This window comes from Pygocentrus nattereri, chromosome 2 (genome assembly GCF_015220715.1).
Source record: "Pygocentrus nattereri isolate fPygNat1 chromosome 2, fPygNat1.pri, whole genome shotgun sequence".
NCBI lineage: Eukaryota > Metazoa > Chordata > Actinopteri > Characiformes > Serrasalmidae > Pygocentrus > Pygocentrus nattereri.
In genome coordinates this window covers 38,287,283-38,314,122 of record NC_051212.1, presented here as the reverse complement: position 1 = coordinate 38,314,122, position 26,840 = coordinate 38,287,283, and the positions used below count along the sequence as shown (strand labels likewise).

The window sequence follows — 26,840 nt, the reverse complement described above, 5'->3', positions numbered from 1 at the left end:
ATTTTATGGGGTACAGCTTGCTTTTTGAATTCTCGCTTGTATCTGCAAGGTGTATTCTACGTTTCGTTATTACAATGTGATATTTACCGACGGTGCCCATGATTCACCCTCCGGGGCTAGCGAGCTAACTTGCTATTGCTAACATGGAAACACTGAGAAACGAGTCCGCGAATTATTTCGAGTAAGCGACTTTTATCTTTTGTCTCCACGTTTGTTGTTGTAAATACACACATGTAGCATATTTGTAATATAATGTTGTGCCGCAGGGTGGCCATACCAAATGTCAAGTTTCAGTGGTTAATGTTGACCAACAATCTAGCCAACCTAGCTACTTAGGATGCTACACAGACAGGCTAGCTGGCTAGCTTAGCTAGCTAGTTTAGCTAGCTACCTACCTAAGTTAGTTAGCTAACTATCATAGCACGTTGGCTAGCAAACACAACCATGTTTTTGATTAAAAACTAATTTGATTTTAAAAAATCGCGTTGCATGTGCATCGTGGGGTTATTTTAGATTGTTTCTCTTTTACGTACGTTTGGGTATAATGTGGTGGTGCATTAGCTAACGTTACCTAGCTAGTTAGCTAGCTAGCTTAGCTTGTCAAAAGTAATATCAAAACAGGACGTTTTGTCAAGGTGCAGCGTTAACAGGTAACGTAACTATCTATGAATACAAAAACATATTCAAAATGTGACTGACCCTGTCATTAGTTGCTCGTCTATACAGCGTCGATTTTAAAGGGTTTATGGTTGTTATTTTTTAAATAATTGAATAGTAACGTATATTATGGTTAACGTGTGTGATGAATTTGTTTTTTCCTTGTTTAACAGTTCACGTTGAACATCCTAACAGCGTGTCACCATGATGTTTTAGTAACTCAGGGCTCTTTAATGTCGCATGTAGTGCATTGCAAAATCTGAAAATGTAAAAGTTGTGTTGTTTTTTTTTTCTTTCCAGAGAAGAGGTTGTTGATAACTCTGACAGAAGTAGAAACGACTCTGGTGAGGAGGAAGAGGCTAAAGGTAGGAAATGTGATGACATGGAGAAACACAAGCGAAAGAAGCACAAACATCATGGCAAGCACAGAAAACACAAATATTCATCGTTAGAGGGAAAGGAACACCGACACAAACACAGACACAAGCATAAAAAACGCAAACACAGAGATTCTTCCAAGGTGGATGATGAAGACTGTCACGATGAGGCTATAGCTGATTTTATCTCACTGAAGAGGTCCAGACTGGATGACATGGCAGCTTTGGAGGATTTAGAGAAGCAGAGGGCCTTGATCCAAGCAGAGCTTGATAATGAGCTGCTGGAAGGGAGAGTGCACTCCGGAATGGGACTAATACTGCAGGGATACAACTCGGGCTCAGATGAGGATGGGGAAATGCCAGAAGGGATGTGTAATGGGGAGGAGGAAAGGGACAATATGGATGAGCCCTCTACGACTAAGGAGTTTCCAATAGCTAAAGAAGCCGAAAGACTGGATTCCGTGCGTCAGAGCAGAAGCAGGTCAAAAGAGACAGCTGTTAAACAGGATAAATCACATAAAAGAAAGAACAGACATGAGCCAGACACTGATACCAAGGAGAGAACTCGAGGTCCAAGCCCATCCCAGGAGAGGAGGTCATCCAGTAGTGCTCAGCAGTCCAGAGATGGGCATCAGAGGTCCAGATCTCCTGGAACATCCAGGAAACAACAATCTGTATACAAAAATTCACATTCACTTTCTTCAGAGACAGAACAGAAAAGTAAAAGGGCCACTTCGCCTTCAGCACCAGAGCCTGGAAGCAGACAAAATGCTGATTACGCTAAATCACCAGAGAAGATGAGACGTTCCAGATCCCGAGACAGACATGGCAGACAGCCTGAGTCTGACCACAGACGGGAAAGGGACAAGATAGTAGTTAAGTCTCCATCTAAGGAAATCTCATCAGGCAAGGAAAATAGATCTCCCCGCAGAAAGCAAGACCAAAGTCCATCTCGACATAAATCGTCTAATAGGCCCAGAGAACAGCATTCTCCTAAGCATCTTCCCAGGAACCCCAGTGGCGACAGAGGGTCGAAGCAAGCCCGCTCTGAGCCCTACAACAGATCTCCAGCCAGGAGGGTTCGGTCTCGCTCTGCGGAGAGAAGACAGAGAGACTTTGGTTGTCAGAGACTCTCACCTGTCAGGTAAGAGATGTTTGTAATATTTACAAATGAAATTATTTTAACCCCTCTAAATTAGGGTTTAGCTGGGGGGTATGTTGTGAAGGTTCAATATTCATAAACATATTAATTATGGTTAACTGTCTTAAATAAATCTCCTGATAAATTTCTAACTCATCCTCCGTGCACCAGTATTTCACGCTCCCATATTGTTAATTGGAGAAATGTGACTAGGCCGGGGTATTGTTTGCAAATTTTCAATACTGAAATCTGACTTTGATAACAATTTCTGAAGAATACTGAAAAAAATCAGTTGTGACTCAAATAAAAAATTATTGTGAGATGTTAAAAGCAGGAATATGTACACAAGGATTGAACTGATTTACAAGCATATAGAATGTAATTTAGATGTCCTGAAAATTGAAGTCTAGATTTTGGAACAAGCCTATGTTTTTGGCTAATAAATTTGACTGTTTAGGTATTATAATTTAATATTCAATGACAAAGTTTTTTGATACTCGTAATTAAAGTAATTTAGTTAGTACCATAAAAGAATTCAATACCTAGCTGTAACAAAGACCATAATGGCCGAAATGTTGCACGACAAATCAGTACGAGAGATTGAAAAATCAGCATTTGTCTTGCACTCAACCTTGGTAGCCACCCTTCCTTATATTTTTCCAAAACATGATTTCCTACTCACAGTTTGTTACTGTGTTTCTGCTTTGTTTGTTGTGTCTGTGTTCCCTGTAGGATGCGCTCCCGTGATGAGGCAGGAGGGGGCAGAGGGTCAAGCCCCTCTCTGAGCTCCAGACGGAGGTTGAGCCGCTCCCCTCTAAGGTGTAGATCCCGTTCCCCCAGAAGACACATCAGTAGGCCGACTCCTCCGAGACGAAGGTGTTTGAGTTGTTTCATTCACCCATATACACATAAAGGATCCACATCACAGCATTCTTCTAGGGTTGTTGAATACCTTGTTATACTGAGGAAGCCATATTACAATGGATGAAAAGTTGTTTTCTCTCTGTGAGTTGTTTGATCTGCAATGCCACTAAAGCTGTGCTGGTCATGTTTTAGGTCCATGGAGCGAGATAGACTGGGCCACAGGCAGCAACCAAGCTCAGGATCTCAGGAGCGATGGAGGAGAAGCAGAGAGAAAGAGGACAAGTTTAAGGGCAGTCTATCTGAAGGCATGAGAGCAGAACAGGATGAATCAGATGATGAAGTGTGAGTATGGACAAGTACTGTCAACATGGATTTGTCCCTGGATCATGTTATGGTTTTAATGGGAAGCATGATTTTCTACATGCTTAAAGAGGAATTGTGATTGTGGATCATGTCTGCAAACAGGCTGGAGGATTATGATGTGGATGAGGAGGATGAGGAAGCTCTGATTCAGCAGAGAAGACTTCAGCGCTTAGCGATTGTGAAGGTCAGACTTCTAATTTCTGCCATATCATTCATTCTGTATGTGTTATTGATATACTGTATTTGCTAAGAGACTTACAGTAAAAAATTAACATTAAAAGTGCAACATCAGTGTTGTGTTTCATCTGATAGTCACAAATTGCTGACCATCATGCTTTCACATGGCCATTTGACTTCTAACTATGTATACATTTTTTCCCTTAATGTAATAAATATTACATTCATCTCATGAACCTTTATGATCTTTCAGTTCTTGTCACTGTGTTGCTCGTATAACTGAGAATAAGTGGGTATAAAATTGCGACATATTCTACTAAACCTACCCATATTATTTAAAAATAAATTTCGCCCTATGTCTGCCTACAGGTTGTGACAGTTTATCTATAGCCCTCAGTAAAATTTAATGGTCTCTACTCTTTTTTGTGTCTTGTACAGAAATATAAGGAAGCAAATGAGGACAATATTAAGTCAGAACCTGGAAGTCCTCAGAGTAGCCCCCGCAGCCGCTCACCCTCGCCGGATGACGTCCTTGAGCGTGTTGCAGCCGATGTGAAGGCTTACGAGCAAGAAAACCTGGACACTTTTGAAGCCAACATTAAAGCTAAGCACAATCTGCTTAGCCAGGAGAAAGATGGTACATTTTATCGTCTCTAGCATTTAAGCATTTAAAGATAACAGTGACAGTAGACAGCAGTCAGTGCACCATGTTGTGAGAATTTCGATTACCATGAGTCTGTTTCACATTGTATACATAGTTTTGTACATTTTTGTCTTATGATCAGCAATGTAAATAAATTTGTTGCGGGCCAACAGCTTGATTTCACACCTGGGTATTAACATTTAAGTGGTTTGTGTGAAATTATAGGAGTAAAAAATCTTACTTGTTCGCTGCTGTCAAGAATTCATCCTAAAAAGAGATGCCAGAAAAGTCAGTGTATTCATGTCTGTCTCTCTTTCACAAACTTTCACTTTCCTAAACTGTACTGAAAAGAAGTGACCTTCAGTTTTAAAGCTTTAATTTCTGGCTGTTTTAATTTCAGTGCTTTGTAAATTTACACAGAAATGATAAGTATTATTGAATGCAGAATTCTGATTGGATTGGAGCAAGCTGAATCCTGTATGTGATGATGCAGAGAATATGTGTCCTGAACAGTTTTGAAATGTCTGCATTTAACAGAAGCGTTCCAAAAATAATCAAAATATTTGACATTGTCTTGCGTACTCATTTCTACCATTTCTACAATTACTAGTTTCATGTGGTGTGTATATTTGTTTGTTTGTCATCATCATCATCAATCATCATTGTTAACCGATGTTTGTTTGTTTGTTTGTTTGTTTATTCCTTTATTTATTTGAATTACCTTCTCCAGGGGCTAATCCAAAGAAGCCATCAGCTCCAGATATGTTCACAGAGTCAGATGACATGTTCGCTGCATACTTTGATGTGAGTAGCCTGGAATTGGTTTTCCATTGCGTGGGTCTGAGACCTTCCATGCTTGAGTGCTTAAATAAACTTGTATGTGTAAGTAGATCTGCACAGGTAGAGTTGCAAACTCTTGTCTCTCCCTTATTGCTTTTAACAGTTCAGGTAATCTAAACCCCTTTATGCTGAGTGCTGACTTTTTTTACATCCTTCGTAGGCCTTCTGTACTTGGGCAAACTGTCATAATGAGTTTATATTGTTACTGTGATGTGACTTGCATTTTGTCAAAATGCTTGGATAAACACTTGATTCAGTTTTGCCTGTTTTTGCAGTATTACACCAGAAGTATAGTGATGATGCATTGTGAATAATTCAAATATCCATAAAAATTTGTGGATGGATATTTAGTTATCCTTATTAGAGAAAGAGAGAGAGGTCAAATCAGCGTGTCCGCATATCATGTGCTGGTGCACTTGAACTTTCCTCCAGTTGGTGGCACACTTGTTTGTGTTTGACAAAATTAATAACTATCACTAATCACTGACAAAATGAATGTACATGATTGAAAGTGTTTTGAGAACTATGTTGAATATAAAGTCGTTATTACACTACATAAAATATGTCTTTCCTTGTTAAATGCTATCATTTCTCCTCGACTTCCAGTGAATACTTCCTGAATAGTGATTTCAGTATTTGAACATGGAAATTTTAGTTTTTAATTACTCGTGCTCTCTTTTGGTTATGCTTAACATACAGATTAGCATGACATATTTTCTACGTTTTTATGTAGGTTGTAGTTATGAGTCATTACATTAAATGAATAGAGTTTCAATTTTGTAAATTTTTTGTCAATAAATAAGGACGCAGTTGCTGTTAAAAAACAATGTTGTCAATTCAACCCATTAGATTTTTAATAGTTTAATATTCAGTTTTCAATTTGGATCGGGGAGGGAGACAAATGTTCAGTCTTGAGGACTAAACATTCAACATCCCATCATTGAAAGTTAAGAAAAGTATATACTGTCTTGCTTTACATATTTTCCTACTGTATTGTTGTGTGTGTATAAAACAAGAGACAGCGGTTTTGAAAGAAATTTCAGCCCACTGCTTAATGCAAAAAAAAAAAAAAAGATAAAAATAACATGCTTGATGTCTTTTTCAGAGTTATTGATAAAACAATAATTGGCCTTTGGCTTTGGTTGGTAACTTTGTACATTGGTTTTTGATTAAAGTGGTACTCTACTATGTTTCCTCAAAATATAGAGTGATATCAGTGCTTTAAGCAAAGTCTGCAAACACTATTTGATTGTCCTGCTGCGTCTCTTGCTCTAAAAATTGTAAACCTAATCCCATTTGTTGCCATCATATTTATTATATCCATCAAAATGGTTTAAACAGTATTATGCCCTTCATTATCTCCTAAAAGTGTACAAAATTAAAAGCATGTACATTAGTGGTTTTGACAGAGGTCATTTATACATTTTGTGAAATCAGTATATTTCAACTTGGATCACAAGTGCTGGAGCAAATGTAGTAACATGACATCCTTAGTTGTCACAGGTTTTGAGCAGATAGTTGTATGATGTTTAGATTGTTTTTGCTGCTTCTGGCTTTATGTCCTGTCTTACTATTTTTGATAATTGTACCTTCAGAGTGCAAGGCTACGAGCAGCAGGCATTGGGAAGGACTTCAAAGAGAACCCCAATCTCAAAGACAACTGGACAGATGCAGAAGGATATTATCGTAAGTAGCATAAACATATATGCTTAAATTGTGTCTTTGTGGCCTACATTGTATCTATAAAATCAGTTTGTTTTATAGTGTTTAATGCTAATGACATGCCAATCTTATAATCAGTGTTCAAAGCCATCAACAGTCATGTTTTGATATTCCTGATTTTTTCAGGAGTGAACATCGGAGAGGTGTTGGACAAGCGTTATGATGTTTATGGCTACACTGGGCAAGGTGTGTTCAGTAACGTTATTCGTGCAAGGGACTTGGCCAGGGCTAGTCAAGAGGTGGCAGTGAAGATCATACGCAACAATGAGCTAATGTAAGTAGCGCACAATAATGCACTTAAACATAGTTTCATTTTTCATCAATAACCTATTTTTTTCCTCATCTTGGCATACATAAAGTTAGAGGTGGGCAGTATCTCAGTATTATGACAGAGTGAATGTGAACCCATTATTTTTTCCTTTTAAACCAGTTTTGTCTTGCTTGTTCCTCCTTTTCATTGCCTTTTTTTCAAAATATTGCACTACTGTTGTGCCAGTGCATTATGTTTGCTACCATTTATTAGCTTCAGAAATGTCATAAATATCATGGAAATGTCTTCAGGTATTGTGGTATTATGTTTTCTCACATTGCTTACTCATATAAAATCTCAATGCCATTGATATTTAAAGGTAAAATGTGGGTTTGCTGATGCTATGATACAGATGCAGAATGACTGAAAATATGTGACCCTGTAGGCAAAAGACAGGCCTCAAAGAACTGGACTTCCTGAAGAAGTTGAATGATGCCGATCCTGATGATAAGTTCCACTGCCTCCGTCTTTTCAGGCATTTCTACCATAAGCAGCACCTGTGTCTGGTGTTCGAGCCACTCAGGTTAGCTTGTCTCCCATTAAAACCCATCTTCACATCTTCAAATTCTAACATCATATCAGAATATGCTATGTACATTACTTTCCATGTTAATGTCTTCAGAATGATGTTAGTCTAGTAACTAATTCAAAGAAAGTCAGCGATGTTAGCTCATATTTGTTATTAGTGAATACATAATTTGTAAATGTGCTATGATGATATGTTTCCAGTATGAACCTCCGTGAGGTCCTGAAGAAGTATGGCAAAGATGTTGGGCTCCACATCAAGGCAGTGCGCTCCTACAGCCAGCAACTTTTCCTTGCCCTCAAACTCCTCAAGCGCTGCAACATCCTTCATGCTGACATTAAACCTGACAACATCCTGGTGAGGCTCACCTGTCTGAAACTGTTTCTGCAAAATACAACACAAAGCAACAGTGGCTTCATTTGTTATTTGCATTTTTTTTCTGCCAGGTGAATGAGTCTAAGACTATACTCAAGCTCTGTGACTTTGGTTCAGCGTCCCATGTTGCTGATAATGACATCACTCCCTACTTGGTCAGCCGGTTCTACAGAGCACCTGAGATCAGTGAGTCTTCCACTGTGATCTCCAAAGCTGGTTCTTGTGTTGTAATGGCAGTAATTGAGTCACTATATTTATGCTTACGCACTCACTGACCAACTTCACCTATCTCATAGCTCTACTATGTAGGTGTGCATTTGGCAAAAACTGTAGTCCAGGGGTGCCAATGTTGTTCCTAGAGATTTACCATCCACCAGAGTTTTGCTGCAACCCTAATCTAACACACCTGATCCAGGTAATGAAGGTCTTCAGGGGCATCTGAATACTAAAACTAGGTGTGTTAGATCTGAATTCTCCAAGGTGATGGGTCTCCTGTACCAGGATTGGCCACCACTGCTGTAGCTCATCTGTTATACATGATTTGTTAGCCACCCAGTCCTATTAATCATTCGTGAGTTTCTGGCCACAGGGCTGCAGCTGACTGGATGTTTGGTGGACCAATTTTTAACACAAGTTATAGCGGTGTGGTATTTTTTGTGATATTTTTGTGTTGTGCTGGTATGACAGTATCCAGCACAGCAGTGTTGATTGGCTATTTTTGCACACATCAGTGTTACTGTTAGGTTGAGAGTGGCCAAAACCCCAAAATATCCAGACAAGAGTGGCATTGAAGGTAAGCAGAGAATAGATATGAATTTAGCATTAACAGATGGACTGCAGTCTAATTGTACACAAGCAAGGTGAATCTTGAAGTACCTTAAGGTAGAGTTCACGGTCACAGGTCTTTCATTCATATCCTGTGAGTCTGGTACAAGTAATACAGATTAGTATAGTGCTTTCTGTTGTTTATCCTTCTTAAGTTTTGTAAATGTTTATATGTATCAGAAACAGTGACCTGGCATAAGTCAACTTTAGTTTTCTGAAAATATTTACAATAATCTTGGGTTTTGTAAAGTATTTTTTTTTCCAGCTGGATTTGGAGTTGTTGTTTTCCTTTTCTTTTGCAGTCATTGGAAAGCTGTATGATTATGGAATCGACATGTGGTCTGTGGGGTGCACGCTGTATGAGCTGTATACAGGAAAAATCCTCTTCCCTGGAAAAAACAACAACCACATGCTCAAGCTCGCTATGGACCTTAAAGGAAAGATGCCCAACAAGGTAAAGACAATGCTAGACATGTCGAATTGAATGCAGCTGATGTATTACACACGTTTTGTTAAATAAATATTGTTAAAATATTTTCCCAGATGATCAGGAAAGGGTTGTTCAAGGACCAACATTTTGATCAAAACTTGAACTTCTTGTATACAGAGGTAGATAAAGTTACTCAACGGGTAAGCATCATTTATATTCACTTTTATATTTTCTGTAATGTACTGTTGTGGATTACGCTGCCTTTGAGCAGCAAGTTGCTCAACTATTGGTTACTTCTTGCTTAAATGAATTTCTATTTGTCATGTCATTCTCTGTCCTTGTAACTGTCTCCGGTGCTTTTTCTACCTCTTTTTTCCTGTCTTTCCCCCTGTCCAGGAGAAAGTCACGGTAATGAGCAGCATCAACCCGACTAAGGACCTGCTGACCGACATGGTGGGTCGCCAGAGGCTGCCAGAAGACCAGAGGAAGAAGGTGGTTCAGCTCAAAGACCTTCTGGACCAGATCCTGGTGCTGGATCCAGCCAAGAGGATTAGCATCAACCAGGCCTTGCAGCACCCCTACATTCAGGAGAGAATGTGACCACCGCTTCCACATGACCTCTGAGGACACATGGCACGAAGTGCTCAACAAGTCAGCAAATCAGCCAGCAAAGTGATGGTTTTGTATCTACAGACATGACTCAAAAGATGAAGAGACATTATTTAAGTAATGCTAAAGCTTTCATTTACTTTCTGAACAGCTATGCCATCTTGGCATCATTTTAAATTCATGATGTATTGCTAAAGTAGTCCCCCACTTTGAATGACCTGCAGGGTGTTTCAAAAAGTCTGTTTTCAGTTTGGTTTTGTTTTGTTTTTTCATCCTCTCACTTATGATCTCTGTGGGTCATTAGTCTCTGGGAATGTTGGGAGGGCATATATATCGACAACTGTTCAGCAGAAAGTAGGCCTAAGGATACTCAAATGATTGTAAATTGTTCCAGTACTCTGAACCGCCCCTTATTCTGTACAGAATGTTGTCAGATCAGCATAAATGCTGTCTATATCCACATCTCCCTCAGGTGTTAAAGCGTGAGCGCACCCTGGTGCGCGGGCCTGTAGGTGTGTGTCTGCTGAAATCGGAGCTCTTGAGCCCTACCTGATCCCATCTGCAGGAAAGGCCTCCTCTGTAAAGGCAGGTTGTGTTCCTCTATTAGTACACTGAAGGTAAGCTCGCCCCTATAAAATTGCCATCGTTCTTATAAGGCGCCAGTTATTTTTATTTATTTTTTTTGGCCAGATGTCCTAAAACTCATTCTCTGGCATCTCTTAGAATACAGAGACAAGTGGACATCAGCCTAAACTCTCTGTCTCTGTGTGTACTGGCGTTTCTCAACATTGCTTCCAGAGAGTGAAATCCTAAATGCGAAAAAAAGTTCAATCCTAAATGCAAAAAGCTCTTGCTTAAACAATTATGGAAGGAATTCCTTAAGTGAGTCAGTCACAGTTGCTGTTGAACGTAAGGAGGAGGAGGTGTAAAAATCTGGAATTTTATAACCGAACAGGCACCTTCAGTGTACTGCCTGTGACAGCAAATGCACTGTTTGACAAGAGAAATGTTTGTGACCTCTATGTGCACATGTACAAGTTTAATTGTTTTCCGTAGTGTTCATCCAAGGTGTGCATGTGTATATCAAATGCTGCACTGTGTACTTTGTTATGAGACCTTCGTTGTGTCCTTCTGCTGTTGTCCTTTGTTCTGATGTGATGTTGTCTTTTGATACAGGGGTATTCGTCATCTGATCTATGAATCTGCTTGTTTTGAGCGGTAATTGCTTCTTTATTTCATATTGCTTTATTGTTGGACTCAAACAGATAAAGACACCGAAAGTCTAGCTCATGCTGGAAATATTCACCTTGTATATTATCTTTTGCAAATATGTTTCTCCCTGCATGTTAACGACAACCTTGTATTAATTGTAAATTCACAATATGTTATCTTAAAACAATATAAAATAAAAATGTTTTGTGCTGGAGGAAAACTAACAAAACCTGGTTATAGAGCTATAAAGAGTTCTGGTTTGTATTTAATACACCCTGAGGCAGGTAGTTTTAGTTGTCATAGTTTAAAGTGACGACATATTCAGTGTTTGATTGGAGGCTTTACATTATTTTGGTTTCACTAACTGCTGTTTGTGATGTTTCTCCCACTGTTTCTCCGTGGTTGCTGAGAGAGAGAGAGATTTTATTCTCCAGCCAAAGGAGGCTCTTCTCTGTGCACCATCCTCCAGCCTGCCTCTGCTTTCAAAGAGACGAGACCTTCACAAGAACCCCTTATCCAGGTCACTCCTAAAGGCATGTGTAGCTTCACAGCAATACAGAGATAATCCAAGATTAACTGAAATGAAACTGAAAACATTGATGCTTTCTCTCTAATTTGAGTGTAGTTCCCCCTGAGACCTCTTTTAAATAGATCCAAGGAGACTTACTGGTATTTGGGAGATCAGCCACTTTTTTTTTTACACTGCAGAAGTGCTGCATATGAGTTGTCATTTTTTGCAAGGAAATTGCAGCAAGTGTTGTGAAAGGGGATAGACTTGTGAATTTCGTAATGTGAAAGATGAAGTAAACATGTTTTACAACTTGTCTAGCACTAGTAACATCAACAGTAAATTGTGTAATAATTATTGACCCTTTACTGTATGAATAATACAGTAATAATGCAATAAAAATTTATATATATATATATATATATATATATATATATATATATATATATATATTTGGGCGATACATCGCATTTCGTTACATGCAACAATGAAGTGTCAGTCTGCAGTGCAAACATTGGCAAGTAACCACCATGAAACAGTTATATTAATAAAATAAGCTTTATGCAATATGTGCAATAGCAGTATATCCATTCACAACTATTGCATGCATTGCAGATTGCAGTTCCATTGATGCGTGCTGTTGCCATACAGCAATAATTATATATAAGACACAGAAACTAAACCAGTGATATTTATGAGGAAAGAATTGCAACTTCATACAGGTTTTGCTTCAGTTTTTCTTGAAGTTGAGGTGTATACATGTTGACTCCTGCACACACTTTAAAAGACCTTCAGCAGCCAGGGCTCACCATGTGATGTGTGAAGGAAGAACAGATTGCAACAGGAAGGGACATGATTAGAAAAAAGTATTTACAGTCTTTAGTTCCCCAAAGAAAAAATACTTTGATATTGTAATGAGGCAAAAAGTGGAAAAAATATATACTGTTGTCATATGGCAACAAAATGCAGTAAAGGGTTAGTGAGTTTTGGGCTTGCATTGTTGTAGATCCTTAAAGTTTTCCTTTTTTTGAATTTGGATATAAATTAGCAACAGTTGGAATATAAGGAACTATATAACATTATTTTGCAGTATACAGTTGGATATTTGGATATACAAGGATATTCATATCATCAGAAGAATACCTCATATATCCAAAATGGTAACTTTACAGGAGAAGGTAAAAACCTACTTTACTTTTAATGCAAGTCAAAGGAACCGGACTTTTTCATTTTGGGCTGTTTATTTTGGTCCATTCTTTATGAAATGTACAAACAATGTAAAGGACACCAGGCATCTTCAAATTATGTCAAAAACTAAAACATAACAGAAATGGAGATACAAGATTTTCTTCCAACAGCAGCGATATACTGAATGGCTATGAGGCCAATTTTCCCACTAAATAACACTTTACCTCATAGATTTCCATATTGAAAAAAACATTTTCAGAATTCATAAGCTTATTGTCAGATGTTGATGGAGAATGTTAATTTAAGCAGATCACTTCAAATATTTATTAAATAAAAGCTGGAATAAAAAATGTGTAATTGAAATCTTTCTTCATTTTAGTGGATTATTGGCCATAAGTATGGTATCACTTTCTGAAGAGGTGAAAGCTTCAGCTTAAAAATGGTTCAGTAAACCTGGGAAGGCTGATGTTTGTGTATTGCTTTATGGTGTTTTCAGGATCATGTACTCTTGACTGTAACCACTTTGTTGGAAGATACTGGTTTATTTGTTCTCTGTATTTTAGGTGCTGCCCACTAGAGAAGACTCTTAAAGGGAACTGCACCTGATCAAAGGTTTCTGTTCTAGAGAGAGATCTTTAAGATTATTTTTTGTCTAACCGTTAACAGTATGAGCTTTTTCTTGGTAACTCCTTTGTCAGCCATTAAGGAGAGGCATGGGACACTATTCTGCAGGTGTAAGCGCAGGTGCTCAGAGTTCTGGGATACAACGGTGCCTCAAGCTTAGAAATAACAGATCGTGGTTTGAGTAAACATTGCTGGCTTTTGACTTGAGAACTTCAAGAGATTAAAACATTTGATACAGTTATCACATAATACCCAGACCCTGCCACCTGCAGAATCCTTTCCACAAGTTTTACATCAGCTCTTTAAAAGGTTTAATATAAAAAATGTGTTCTGAAACATTGTTATAATTTGGCGGTATGTAGCCAAATTGAGCAACATAAAGGTAATACTCTTCTTTTCTAATTGAGATATATGCTTGTTTATACAAGGTCCTTTATACTAATTTTTATTTCTGTCTTTATTTTAGGGTAAGTCTACTTGATTCTGGTTCTAATCTCTACAAGACCCAAAGCCAGAAAGATATCCTGAGCTTCAGCCGGCCTGATTTTTTTTTTTTTTTTTTTTTTTTATACCCAAACTAAGTTTTTGTCCTTGTTTCAGTCAACCACATAGAATGACACTGGTACATTTTCAGTGAAGTGTTCAAAAACTGCTTGTTCAGTCATACTCCTTCACATACTTAATTCTGTTTTAATTTGCAAATGTGTAACTTAAATAAATAGTAAAGGGAAAAAAACTTCCCCGTGCTCTGAGTTGTATTTTGTACTACTGTTAGCTAGAGGAATGAACACATCTTAACAGAGATATAATTACAATTATAATTACAACAACTTAGCAATTACAATTACTAAATGGCAAACACACTGAAGAAGCTTTATTAACATCAAGCTTTTCTGTTAAGCACAGTCACTGTCGTTTTGGCAGAAGTTGGAGGTGAATCTGCTCTCAGTGACTTTGTGCTTTTTGTGGTTGCTCTGAGTGTCTTGATCCTATTTGAAGTTGTGGGCTTTGGGGAAATGCTAATAGATGGAACTACACTTTCAGTCCTGTTAAATTTGCCAGACATAGTTTGTGGACGCTTAGGTAAGGTTTGCTGTAGGCCCAAGCTTCTGCTTCCTTGTCCTGATTTTGTCAAGGGGCAAGTATGATGCCTGCCTCTGCATAAAGAGTTGGGACAGAGCACAAGTTTGGTAAAGCTGCATGTAACAGAATTGCACTCTGTATCCCCTGAAATCCCTAACTTGGATCCTGTAGGATCACCATTTCTCAAACGAGAGGCGTTTCGTGTTGGAATACTAGCAGTAGTTGGACGGGATCGCACAGGTTTCGCTCGCTCTTTCTGAACAGTGGCAGCCTGAAGCCTTTGTAGCTCCAACAGACGGGCCACCATAGGAGCAAGGCAAGGGTCACTTGTAAACGGACTTTGCAGATCCTCAGAGTATTCTGTGGAGGAAAGACCCTGAGTAAAATCCAAATCTTTTAGAGGAGCAGGAAGAACCTCTGCGTAAACTTGTACTTCCATCTCTGTGGAACAAGGAAGATCCAGATCCTTGTCAAATGGCTCAGGCCTCAGGTCTAGCTCCACAGGTGCATCCCACTTTGAAACTCGAACATTTTCTTTCTCCTGATCTGAAATATCACTGTCATCAGAGTTGAACTCTAATGACACTGCTGTTTTACTTTGTGAGTCCATGTCACAAACTTTCACCTCTGGAATTCCAACATTAGAAACGTCTGAACTTGAGTAGAGTGAGCCTTTCATTCTTTCCTCATTTCTTTGTTTTCTGGCTCTCAGAGCTTCAGTGTGGCTAGTCTGTATGGCAGTGATTCTCAGTGGACAGTCAGTCTTAACTTCATCCTGGCTTTTCTCTTGACTGCGTTCAAATGTGTGGTCATCTCTATTTGTACTAGCAGGATATTGCAGTCCAAGCCTCTTCCATCTGTGGGTCAGCATCCTTAACTGGTTGCTATGATGATGTCTCAGCCTAGAAGTGATAATAGAATTCCCCATATTGAGATGGAAAGAAACCTAAGTAGCAAAAATTAATATCTTGAAACCACGTATCCTCCTGAACTGATAAAGAGTTCTAGACTTGATATCAGGTCACAGTAGGTAGAAACCAAGGGGTCTAATGTTGCAGGATCATACGGAGCTACATTCAGTTCAACTACAGGTTAAAGATTTTGGCAAAGCCGTTAGGCCCTTGTGCCAAGTGCTGTCAAGAGGGATGGTGTACATTTCTGATTTATTCAACACACATCAAAAGCAGAGTTTGAGATAGGCAGGCGAGATAACTAATGAACAGGCCATTATTAAAATATGCCATTGTCGTCTGCACAGGTGGCAGTTAATACGCATCCACCATAGCATTGCTGGGTGTGTATGAAGGCAATATTCTGAAGCACTCTGGACTTGGATGAACTCATTATGACAATGACTTTCATCAGGCTGGGAGTGTCCCTGGTGGGTGGAAAGAGAAGTCCATATCTACTTACACTCTGGCTGATTCCGGCGGGTCGCAGCAGATGGTTGGCTCTTGGGCCAAATGGACAATGGAACTCCTGGCTGAGAAAGTTTTCTGTGGAATATATTTCACACTGACTTTACATGCTTTGCCATAACATAGTCGAAGATCAAGACTATTAAAGAGGCTTTTTTAAACATCCTAAGATCTTCAAATATGTTATTATGTTTACAACAATGAAACAAAGACTGATACCTTTGGTACACTTGATCCAGTAGGTATGTGTAGATCTTCAATTTTCCATATTAACCGTGTGATTAAGAAGTCCTATGAGGACAAATTACTCAGTAGACCAATTTTAATGGATCAGCATTACAGTTCAAAACTGATCATTTTAAAGTATCAACGATACACTGTCATAGCTACCATTAATGTGATACACAATGTAGTAGTTTTGTAGTTCTCAAAGCCCTGAGAAAATACTTGAACACAGAAATGCTGGATATTGCATAACATTTTGTCAAAGTGGTACTGATAGAGCTCACTCGTTATATGAAATTCCTACCTCGTTAGTTTCTCTCAGCAAAGACACACCTGTGCTGAAACATGCAGGCAAATTGAATGGTGTTTCCAAGTAATGATGAAAGTTCATCCGTTTTAAACGTAGATACGCCACTGACCTCGAGATGGTGCTGGAATGGATGGCACTGGCGTCCTGCCTTGCCATTTAAGCTAAGAAAAAAGGAAAGTTAAATCAGCCGAGCACTCCCAACTAAAGACACCTCAGAAGCTGAACACAGGAGCGGAGCGTTTCAGTCAGGCTGGCAACAGGCCACTTACGCTGTGCGTGGCGCTGAGGACGGCAGGTCCTCTGGGAAGCTCAGAGCCAGAACGCTCCGTCCAGCCGCTCCTCGCAGGAAATGGAGTCATAGTTCTGAGAGGCTGTTGTGCGTTACGGAACGTTAATGAAAAGATGTTACACCTTCAAAAAAAAGAACCTTTTGAAGCTTTAAAGTGCAAACTCTGACTTTAGTTTTCAGAAAAGTTCAACACAACAACAATAATCAGCACTTAGTGAATAAATATATGTGCAAACCAAAAAACAGGCCTAATACTTCAGTTGAAGGCACTACAAACCTGGTAACCCCTTCCTCGTTTTTCTGATGCTGCTTGGTGACCGAGAAATATGGCCTCTCTTGTTAGAGCTACTGTACAGGGAGAATTAGTCATATCAAACATCCTTTAGGCAACGACTCAGTATGGAAGCGTCGTGTTAAATCGTCCGCGTCAGTAGTCTGAATCACAACGTCTTCTAGATAACAGGTGGTGAATGAGTATTTCAGGCTGTGATAGTTCTGTCAACCGCAAAAAAACTGAAAAGCGAAACCATGGCAACCAGCCGCCAGTTAGGAACAACAAACAAGTGTTTTAGCGGCGAAGAAAAAGGTGCCGCAGGTAGAGACCTTGTTTTATTTCCTCTGTTGTAGCTGCAGTCAGAAATAGCTGCCAGTAGTTGGACTAAGTACTTCGAAATAATAACCTTTTCCTCAAAATATCGACTTAGTATCTCCAAATGATTACTTGTTTTAAATAAGATAAGATAAGGCTTTATTGTCATTCGCATCACACGTGGTACATGAGGTGGAACGAAATGATGTACTCAAGGTCCCAGTAAACTCCCAACAGTAACAATAAGCAATAAATAGTTAGGTGAATAAATAGTAAGGTGATCTTCCGATCAAACCGACTTAACTTGGTATCTCAAATGTCATTCTAAAGTGGATGTGGGTGTTAATGTATTATTATTATTATTATTATTATTATTATTATTATTATTATTATTATTATTAACTGCTGCTAAACAGAGACTGGAATTGGTTTTCATATCTCAAGGAGCCGTTACACTAGAATGCTGAAGAACGGCGACCCCCAAGCACAATGCCTTTTTTAACCTAACGTTACATCTGAAATGTCTGGAGCAAATGTGCAATTTGAGGGTCGCAGAATTGTGGATTTTTGTGTGCGTGCCGAAGAAGCAGCCCATCAATTATATTTTCATATGAAAGCACATTCATTTTAAATGCTAGCTAGATATTTCGTACTATTGCCTTTAAGACTAAACAGACCGTCCACTAAACATTAGGGATACGTTGGTCAGTACGAAACTGTGGATTTCCCTGCTAATAAGCACGACACATTTACTTGTCTTACTTTGTCACATTTACTTATCTTTATCATTATGTTTAATTCCCTGTTTTCAACAACCGAGTCCAGCACGTGTCTTTCAAAGTACAGTTTGGCGCACTTACATTATCAACTGTATAACACGCCACTTTAATTGAACGTAAATCCACCCCTTTAATGCAAATCATGAGATGTTCCAGACCTCTTTCCAATGCTCCGACTTTTCCATGACGAAACTCCGGAGGGGGTGATTTTATTGACCAGCATCTTGACGGCCTAACCGGTGGCTATCGGTATTCGTCTGGCTAGGTGGGTTATTTGTTTTTTGTTTTTTTTTACAGTAAGCACTAATGCTTGCCATCGGTTACACTACTAAAATATGCAAAACTAGCTAGTTACTTTCTTTTCAAGGTAACTAGTATCGTCTGTGCGGTCAGTGTTAGCTCGGTAGCTCGGTCACTGTAGCGCAGCAGCGCAGAGCTGCACAGTTTCGCTGATCTCCAAATCATTATTCCACAGAGGGGCTCCGTGGATATGACATATAGAGTAGACGGCTGGGCGTTTGTTTTGCAGCATGCAGCCGACATACTACACTTGACTCACTTGTCTCATTTAAATCTGGCAGCATATGAGTTATACTGTATGTAGCTGGTTAGTTAGCGTTATTGCTGAAAGTTAATATTAGCTTCAAAGCACCATAATGAGGACACAGAAACGTTAGCGTCTTAGTTGGGTACGCTAACTTGCTAGCTAGCATAACAACAGAACAATAGTGACAGATTGGAGCTTTTGTTCCTTATTTTGTTAAAACGATCTTTTTTATGATTGGTTCATCTAATTGTTGTTATCATATTTGACAGAGAATATGAAAATTGGCACATTTCGCTAGTAGAAAACCTCTTACGCACTATTAATATCATGACCTACTGATCAGTGCTATTTTTAACATAGTTTTTTCCCCCCATCAGCATCTAAAGACAGAACTGTCAAAATGTCCAGCAAAAGGGCTAAGGGGAAGACCACCAAAAAGCGTCCCCAAAGGGCCACTTCAAATGTGTTTGCCATGTTCGATCAGTCACAAATTCAAGAATTCAAGGAAGCCTTCAATATGATTGACCAAAACCGGGACGGCTTTATAGATAAGGAGGACCTGCATGACATGCTTGCTTCGTTAGGTAAGACCATTCTAGCAGGACTGTTCAGATCTGTTCAGTCTAGTCAGACTGAACTGTGAATAGAGATATTCCTTCAAAGGAAATTAAGTGCAACATCAGTGTTCACTCTGTAAACGAAACCACTGGTTTTTGTCAGGTAAGAACCCTACAGACGAATACCTTGAGGCTATGATGAACGAAGCACCTGGTCCCATCAACTTCACAATGTTCCTCACAATGTTTGGAGAAAAACTGAATGGCACAGACCCAGAGGATGTCATCAGAAATGCTTTTGCTTGCTTTGATGAGGAAGGGACAGGTAACTCTATAAAATAATAGCAGACTTAACAACTATTCAGACGGGATTGGTTTTACATGGGAAGGTAATGTAGTTTTGTTTGTTAATGTTTATGACTGATTTGCACAGGATACATCGGAGTTTAAATTGAAGAGGTTGGGGTGACTACTAAATTCACTCAGTGCAATCATGCCAAAAAAGGTTCCATACGCAATGCATCTGGCTGCTCACAGTAGAAAACATTTAATTTGATGATAATTTTGTTTATCCTTCACCTAGCTGTCTTAAGTGAATGCAGAGTGTCATTAGTATAAAACAAAATAAAACCTTTTCCTGTCATTTTAAAGATTTAATGTTTGCATTCATGCACATGAGATAGGACAATGCATATTGGCTTCATTTGGGCTACAAGAATACAAATAAATGTTTTTTTTGACTGCCTCTATTAAAAAAAAACAATGTGAAACTCCTTTTCCACAGGATATGATGGAATATTTACCAACATGGCAATACGTATGGGGTTAATTCTGCAGTTCGTTTAATAGTAGGCAAAAGCTGCTGGAATCTGTATTGATCTGGATGTGATGTGAGTCCATAAAACGTTACTGACGAGGAGGATTCAAGAAACACTGGTAATAATTACACCACTCCTCCTCCACATGTAAAACTAATCCCATCCAAATAGTACTTTACTGAACAAATGAATATCACATGGAATATTTATTCAGCTTCTTAATTTCTATATTCTCTTGTGATGAAATAATGATACATGAGAGTTTGAATATACATTTTTCATTGTAAATACATAATTTAGAACACTTTTAAGGTGGTAGAGTAATTTGTAATGTTTTCCCGATAATCCATGTAGGATTTATACAAGAGGACTACCTCAGGGAGCTCTTGACCACCATGGGGGACAGGTTCACAGATGAAGAAGTGGATGAGCTCTTCAGAGAAGCCCCTATTGACAAGAAGGGCAACTTTAACTATGTGGCATTCACGCGTATCTTAAAGCATGGTGCCAAGGACAAGGATGATTAGGAAGGAACTGGATTTCACTGAAGATTAATGCAAGTGCATACACTGTTCATAATACTGCACAACCTGTTTAATTGTCTCTGGTTCTTATCATGTTTAAGACACTTCACACACATTGGCTTTAGAAGAGAGGTGGAAGTCCATAAAACTACAAGGCAACCCTAAGGCTGTTAGACCCTTCTTATGGACCTCTCTCATGTTACTGTTGTAGACTTGTATATAAGTAATTAAATATATATATATGTAAACTGTGGTGTACTCAGGTGCGAAACAAAGCTGTGGCAGTTGGAAGGATTGGAAATAAACTGTGGAATGACAGCAGTTCACAGCAGTTTTCATGTAGTTAACATTTTGTTGGAGGCTGGTTCATTGGTTGTGATTCCATGGCACCATTAATGAAACGTGATGGCTTGAGCAATATCAACAATGTTAAGACTTAACATTGCTATGTTTAGTGTTCATTTAACCACTTGGCTTTATGTTAGGAAATGTTACTTAGAGCAAAGAGTTTAAGGAGATAAAATGTTACTAAGATAAAAGAGTATTTTCTATATATAAGACTGTGTGGAGAATACTACTGGAGTTTTATCTGATTAATAGAGAGGAGTGCATAAAGCCCAGAAAATATTACTCCATATTTTGTTCTGGTTTGTTTCTGCCAGTAAAATTCAATATCTGTGAAAGTCTGTTTCAGTTCAAAACTCCTTCAACTTTGTGAATCATTATTTCCTACATAGAGGTTGCTAGCGTGCTTGCAACTGACCAGTCCCCTGAAACCTGGTGCTGACACTTAACAAAAAACATTCAGCAGCTGTTATAACCACAAGTTTTCACACCTTCTTGACCATACATTGACAGAAGCCATCTCTTTATCATTCTCCAGCAGTCATTACGAATCACACAGCAAAAGAAGCTAGGGGAATGAAAAATGGAAATAAAGTATACATTTATTTAGAACTCCCCAAAGGACCACCACAGAGCAGATATTGTTCAGGTGGTGGATCTTTCTCAGCACTGCAGTAATACTGACGTGGTGGTGGTGGTGTGTTAGTGTGATGAAGGACTAGAGTGGACATGTCTACTGGTGACCTTCCAGGCCAAAGTGCTGTGGAGATTATCATTTACCCTCAATTAACGCTCTGAAATCAGTTTATGATGGCCTTGGGGATGAGCTGAATCAGTTGTGTTTCTTGAGGCAGCTTTTGCCTGTAGTTAGAAGGCCAGACCCAGCTCACAGCTATAGCAAGACTGATGTAGGACTGAAGAACAGGGAGGAAATGGGGTGGCGGTGAGGTTTGCAACCCTTTGTTATAGGGACGGGTGAGAATGTGAATTTATAGGGCGTTCGATTGGAAGAAGGAGAGGTTTCAGGCATGTTTCTCCTCCAAACTTCAGTTACAACACAACTACATACCAAAAACAAGGTAGGAGTGTCTAGTAGCATGGACAGTATGTGGACAATGTCTGAACTGCAGCAGCACTGCTGTCATTGATCCACTTGTACCAGTGCAACACACAGATTCTATCACATCAGTGTCACTGCAGTGCTGATGGTCCTGCATCCAAATAATACCTGATAAACAGGGTAAAAGGGACCTGAAACAAATGGACTACAACCTGTAAATAAAAAGTAACTAAATGCACAAAAGTTTTCTTATGTCTTATGGAGCTACTGATGTTTTTTTTAACTTTTATCTTTATCACATGGGCTGCTGATGAATATTTAACAAATAAGTCTGACAAATGAAAAGATTTCTGTATTTCCAAAGCCTTATGAACAGAAGCAACCTGCTTTAAGTTCATCAAAGCATTTTCCTTAAAGGGAATTCCACAGTTTTTTCAAACTTTATGTATAATTTAATCATTAAAACATAAACAAATTTGGGGTGGTTAAATGTGAAATGGTTCATTGTAAAGATACTTACAGACTCATATCCTTTACAGTGGTGGTGATAGGAACTTATTCTATTTGATTAAATATTAAAATGGTAATGGTAAAATAGTGGTAAATCTGGAAAAAAATTTTAGGATCTATTTTTAGCCTTACATCACTCTGCATGGAACTTTTCACCCTGAGCATTTAAGGACAAATCCTTCTCTCAGTACAGTTGTAAAACTATGTTTCAGGCACTGGGCAGTGTATTCATAACCGTTTCATGTAATAATCTTCTATGAGGAAGATTTTATAGTCATTACACTTATCAGACATCTGGTTCCTATCACCACTACTGTAAATTATTCTGACTCTAGAAATTTTCTCTAGAATGGCACATTTCACATCAAACCATTCTGAATGACTTTGTTTACATCTTGACTATTTAATTATTGTGAACAATTTTGTTAATTTCCCATTAATGTAGTTCTGCACAATGTAGGGCCAAACGATATACCATGCATCACAAAGCCCCTATGAAATGTGATAGTTTTATTCTTAAATTTATTATTAAATGTGATTTTTTAATTATGGAGTACTTCTGCTCAGCCACTAAATTGCACAGTTTTGACTATGTCACCACAGAATCTGCATGTAAACAACACTCGTCTAAGTTATATTTATGTAACTCCTTATGCAAAAGATGTGGTCATTTACATGTGTCTGTTTTGGAAAGAACATGGTGTCACTCTGAACCTGCATGCCACTTCCTGTTGTGAGAAGGTGGGAGATTCTGACAGCGCGTGCGTGTGTGTGTGTGTGTGTGTGTGTGTGTTTGCGGCTTTTTTCTAACCAATCTCATCTCATCTCCTCTTGGGGTACAACGTAACATCTCACATCCATGCACTGAACATTTTGTACTGCAGTATTTAGGTCTACCAGTGATCCTCTAATCATTCATCAATGGTCAGCTTAACCCCACAGAGCTGCATTTGGTTGGATACTTTTGAGTGGTAGACCACTCCAGCAATGACACTGACATGTATCTGTAAGTTAGGTGGAGCTTGTAAAATGATCAGTGAGCGCAATCACAAGATAGCTGTTTCTGATTAAGTGGATGATAAGCAGGCTTCCATGCTATTGCTATGACTGTAGTTCTCTCTATAATGTACAGCTTGTAAATGGCAGCTTGTATTGATGGCTCTCTTGATCAAAGTTGTATCCAGCTGCTACCATGGCATGAGTCTGACTTGTTTACCACCATTGTCCATTGAGTCTAAAGTATCATTTACAAGCTAAACTCACCACTGATGCTTGTAATAATATCAGTAATATCAGTAACAGTAGCACCAGTGGGTGTTGTTGGCAGACTACGCTGGGCAGTGCTTGTTGGACACCTATGAATTTATCAACAACTTGCAAACTAACAAAAATCAACAGCAAAGTTAAAAGCTACAAAAGTTTTACATTCTCCTTGAAACAAGATGAAACAGTATCAATGAGAAGCTACATTACAAGAAAAGTCGAAACCGTTGACTATATATAACCGTGTTTCCAAAAAAGTTGGGACGCTGTGCAAAAATGTGCAAAAAAATTGAAACAGAATGTAATGATGTGCAAATCATTTAAACCCAATATTTAGTTGAAAATAGTGCAACGACAACATATCAAATTTTGAAACTGAGAACTTTTATTGTTTTTAAAAAATATATTGCCATTATAAATTTGATGCCAGTAACACTTTTAAAAAAGTTACACTAGTAAAAGGCTAAGACTTTCAGAAGTAAAGATGGGGAGGAGTTCACCACTCTGTGAAACACTGTGGGTGTAACAATTCTCTTTGTATGCTAGGGCAAAACCCCTTAAAAAAATATTTGCTATCCATAATCTTTGGTCCCTCGGGTAGCACTGCATTAAAACAGACATGATTCTGTAGTGGAAATCACTACATGGGCTCAGGAACACTTCCAAAAGCAATTGCTTGTGAACATGGTTCATTGCTGTGCCCACAAATGCAAGTTAAATCTTTAACATGCAAATAAGAAATTGAACATAAACAGGATCTAAAAATGCTGCCACCTTCTCTAGGCTCAAGCTCATTCAAGATGGTGAGGCAAAGTGAGAAAGTGTCCTGTGGTCCAATGAATCAAAATTTGAAATTATTTCTAGAAATCAACACCACATCCTCCAGGTTAAACAGGAGAGGCACCATCTGTATTGTTATCAGTGCACAGTTCAAAAGCCAGTATCCATGATTGTATTGGGGTACAGTAGTGCACATGGCAGGGGTGAACAGCACTGAAATGTGTTGCTGGCATCAAATTCAAACAGAGCATGTATTTTTCAAAAAACAATAACATTGCAACATTTGATATGTTGTGTTTGTGTGATTTTCAATTAAATATAAGGTTTAAATGATTTGAACATTATTGCATTATCAACTTTTTGGGAAATGGACTTGACATATGAGAAATACACTCTTTACACTCTTGCAGCTACAATTGTTGTCACTGGACATCAGAGAAAATTGTATTCCCCATTTTTTCATGTTCACCCAGCATTTACACTATTTTATGTGTTTAGGGTCAAGTTTAATTATTGAAAGTAATGAAAGCATTTGACTGATTCTATGACAGCAAGTGCAGTTACCTGCACCTGAACTACACAAACTATTGTAGTGACTTTAAAAGTGGCACTGTTACAGGCTGCAACCTTTGTCATAAGTCAGTTTGCTATGCTAGATTTGGCCCAAACTAGTGTTATTATAGCATCTAGGAACAACAACAGCTCAGCCACAAAGCGATAGCCCACACAAACTCACAAGCAGGGTTGTTGACAGCTGAAGCACAGCGTGCAAAATGTTAACCTAACCTCTACTGTGTCATTCACTACAGAGTTCTAAACTGCTGCTGGAATCAACGTCAGCACAAGAAATGTTCATTGGGAGCTCCATGAATGAGTTTCCATGGCTAAGCAGCTGAACAAGATCACTATGCACAATAACAAGTGTCAGCTGCAATGGTGTAAAGCACACTGCCGCTGGAATCTGGATCCTTCTCTGATCTTAAAAGTATCCATTTTCTGCTTGAGCATCGCCTACAGCTGTCAATCTCGTTGCTTAGCAACGGTTTCTCAGCCAATCAGCTTGCATGGCCAGAACTGTTGTATAATCTTCAAATGACTTCTTTAGAATGATCATACTTTCTTTTCTCAACTATTTTCTTGAGAATAATTCTAAGAACATTTGGTATTCTTTAAAATATTATGTTCTTAAATGTTTTCTTAACCTTTTGATATCCCTCATTTATTGTATTTTCCAAGGAGACATTTTTTCCTGTTGGCTATATCTTCCATTATCACTATAGTTCTTGTTTTCTAATTGTTTATAAACAGTTGGTTCGACATTTTCCCCCCATTTTGCTGTCCTCTGAGTGGATTAACTTTACAACGAACAAAAAAACATTTAATACAAATTCAAGAGCAGAATTGTTCACAACTTTGTGCTCTTGAGTGTATGTATATTCTGTTCTTACCCAAGAACAAATCCCAAAAAGAAAACATTGGTGAATGTCAGAATCTGTGTAAAAACTGCATCAGTGGGTTTTAAGAAGAAATTGATTGGTGAATGAGGCCCATTCTTATGAACATCTTAGTGTTTGTGTTAAGAACCAAGTTCTTTCTTAGGAAAAAAGTTTTTTCTTGTGAATCTTATTAAAAGCCTTCCCGGCAGAGTGAAGACTGTTATAGTCGCAAAGGGGGAATCCAGTGCTTGTGGAATAGAATGGGATGTCAAACAAGCTCATGTAGGTGTGATGGTCATGTGTCCACAACCTTTGGCCATATATAGGTTTATGTATGTGTGTGAACACTTAAGCAAAAAACCCCAAAAAATCTATCTCAGTCTCCAAGGAGGTGGACATTGGTAGGAAGCTTAAGCATCTTGGCATCATTTAAATTCAATTGTGAGTCACATTACAAGTCTGAATTGAAGCAGCCTTTCCTGTTTCAATGTGTAGGTACTCTAGTTTTCTATGTGAGTACACTCATGTGACTCCCCACAAGGCCAACAGTGGCTCTAGCAAGCAGACAATGTACGTCATACTCAACGGTTCTATAACCGCAGTGTGTGGTGTGAACTACTCTCTCTGTGGTAGAATACCAGACCTTTGCACGAAACACTGTCTACAAGTAAACAAGCAGGCTCTGTATGTCACTGAGGCATGTACTTCTCTTTATGAACAAAGATGAGCTTATAGTCACCTACTCTCATGTTACTGTTTAGTATATTTTAGTCTGAAGACTATTGTGTGTGTATTTGTGTGTGTGTGTGTGTGTGTGTGTGTGTGTGTGTGTGTGTGTGTGTGTGTGTGTGTGTGTGTGTGTGTGTGTGTGTGTGTGTGTGCAAACAGGAACCGTGTTGCAGAAACCAAACTAAAA

General features: G+C 38.7%; 3 protein-coding genes across 5 annotated transcripts; 2 read left to right on the top strand and 1 right to left on the bottom strand.

Annotated features, from left to right (window-relative positions):
* Positions 1–97: 97 nt before the first annotated feature.
* prpf4ba (pre-mRNA processing factor 4Ba) lies at positions 98–14,130 on the top strand. 2 transcript variants are annotated; one of them, XR_005131211.1, is made up of 16 exons: positions 98–181; positions 958–2,178; positions 2,908–3,051; positions 3,232–3,381; positions 3,505–3,586; positions 4,018–4,216; positions 4,953–5,026; positions 6,658–6,748; positions 6,911–7,058; positions 7,480–7,617; positions 7,824–7,977; positions 8,067–8,181; positions 9,123–9,274; positions 9,364–9,450; positions 9,647–13,379; positions 13,858–14,130. XR_005131211.1 is itself a non-coding variant. In XM_017702678.2 (15 exons), the coding sequence occupies exons 1-15, from the start codon at positions 144–146 to the stop codon at positions 9,848–9,850; spliced, it is 2,997 nt and encodes a 998-aa protein (XP_017558167.1). In that variant the 5' UTR covers positions 98–143; the 3' UTR covers positions 9,851–14,130. The 2 variants fall into 2 exon arrangements, 1 of the variants encoding a protein (XP_017558167.1); XM_017702678.2 differs by having other exon boundaries at positions 9,647–14,130.
* Positions 13,936–18,308, bottom strand: LOC108430287. The gene is made up of 8 exons (XM_017702679.2): positions 18,243–18,308; positions 16,994–17,064; positions 16,697–16,798; positions 16,537–16,588; positions 16,422–16,450; positions 16,112–16,183; positions 15,888–15,970; positions 13,936–15,376 (listed from the first exon to the last, which is right to left on the bottom strand). The coding sequence occupies exons 3-8, from the start codon at positions 16,784–16,786 to the stop codon at positions 14,275–14,277; spliced, it is 1,428 nt and encodes a 475-aa protein (XP_017558168.2). The 5' UTR covers positions 16,787–16,798; positions 16,994–17,064; positions 18,243–18,308; the 3' UTR covers positions 13,936–14,274.
* LOC108430288 (myosin regulatory light chain 2, smooth muscle minor isoform) lies at positions 18,225–21,213 on the top strand. 2 transcript variants are annotated; one of them, XM_017702684.2, is made up of 4 exons: positions 18,225–18,349; positions 19,009–19,215; positions 19,352–19,513; positions 20,361–20,533. In XM_017702684.2, the coding sequence occupies exons 2-4, from the start codon at positions 19,032–19,034 to the stop codon at positions 20,531–20,533; spliced, it is 519 nt and encodes a 172-aa protein (XP_017558173.1). In that variant the 5' UTR covers positions 18,225–18,349; positions 19,009–19,031. The 2 variants fall into 2 exon arrangements, with proteins under 2 accessions (XP_017558173.1, XP_037399483.1); XM_037543586.1 differs by lacking the exon at positions 18,225–18,349 and having other exon boundaries at positions 19,032–19,215; positions 20,361–21,213.
* Positions 21,214–26,840: the final 5,627 nt, after the last annotated feature.

Excerpts from the sequence above, each read along its gene's own strand:
- prpf4ba (XM_017702678.2), top strand. The coding sequence starts at position 144 with ATGGAAACACTGAGAAACGAGTCCGCGAATTATTTCGA. Across the intron at positions 3,382-3,504 it reads GATGAATCAGATGATGAAGT|GCTGGAGGATTATGATGTGG; the intron begins GTGAGTATGGAC and ends GTCTGCAAACAG. Across the intron at positions 7,618-7,823 it reads CTGGTGTTCGAGCCACTCAG|TATGAACCTCCGTGAGGTCC; the intron begins GTTAGCTTGTCT and ends ATATGTTTCCAG.
- LOC108430287 (XM_017702679.2), bottom strand. The coding sequence starts at position 16,786 with ATGACTCCATTTCCTGCGAGGAGCGGCTGGACGGAGCGTTCTGGCTCT. Across the intron at positions 16,589-16,696 it reads TCCTCAGCGCCACGCACAGC|CTTAAATGGCAAGGCAGGAC; the intron begins GTAAGTGGCCTG and ends CTTTTTTCTTAG. Across the intron at positions 15,971-16,111 it reads CTGGATCAAGTGTACCAAAG|AAAACTTTCTCAGCCAGGAG; the intron begins GTATCAGTCTTT and ends TATATTCCACAG.
- LOC108430288 (XM_037543586.1), top strand. The coding sequence starts at position 19,032 with ATGTCCAGCAAAAGGGCTAAGGGGAAGACCACCAAAAAGCGTCCCCAA. Across the intron at positions 19,216-19,351 it reads TGACATGCTTGCTTCGTTAG|GTAAGAACCCTACAGACGAA; the intron begins GTAAGACCATTC and ends GGTTTTTGTCAG. Across the intron at positions 19,514-20,360 it reads CTTTGATGAGGAAGGGACAG|GATTTATACAAGAGGACTAC; the intron begins GTAACTCTATAA and ends TAATCCATGTAG.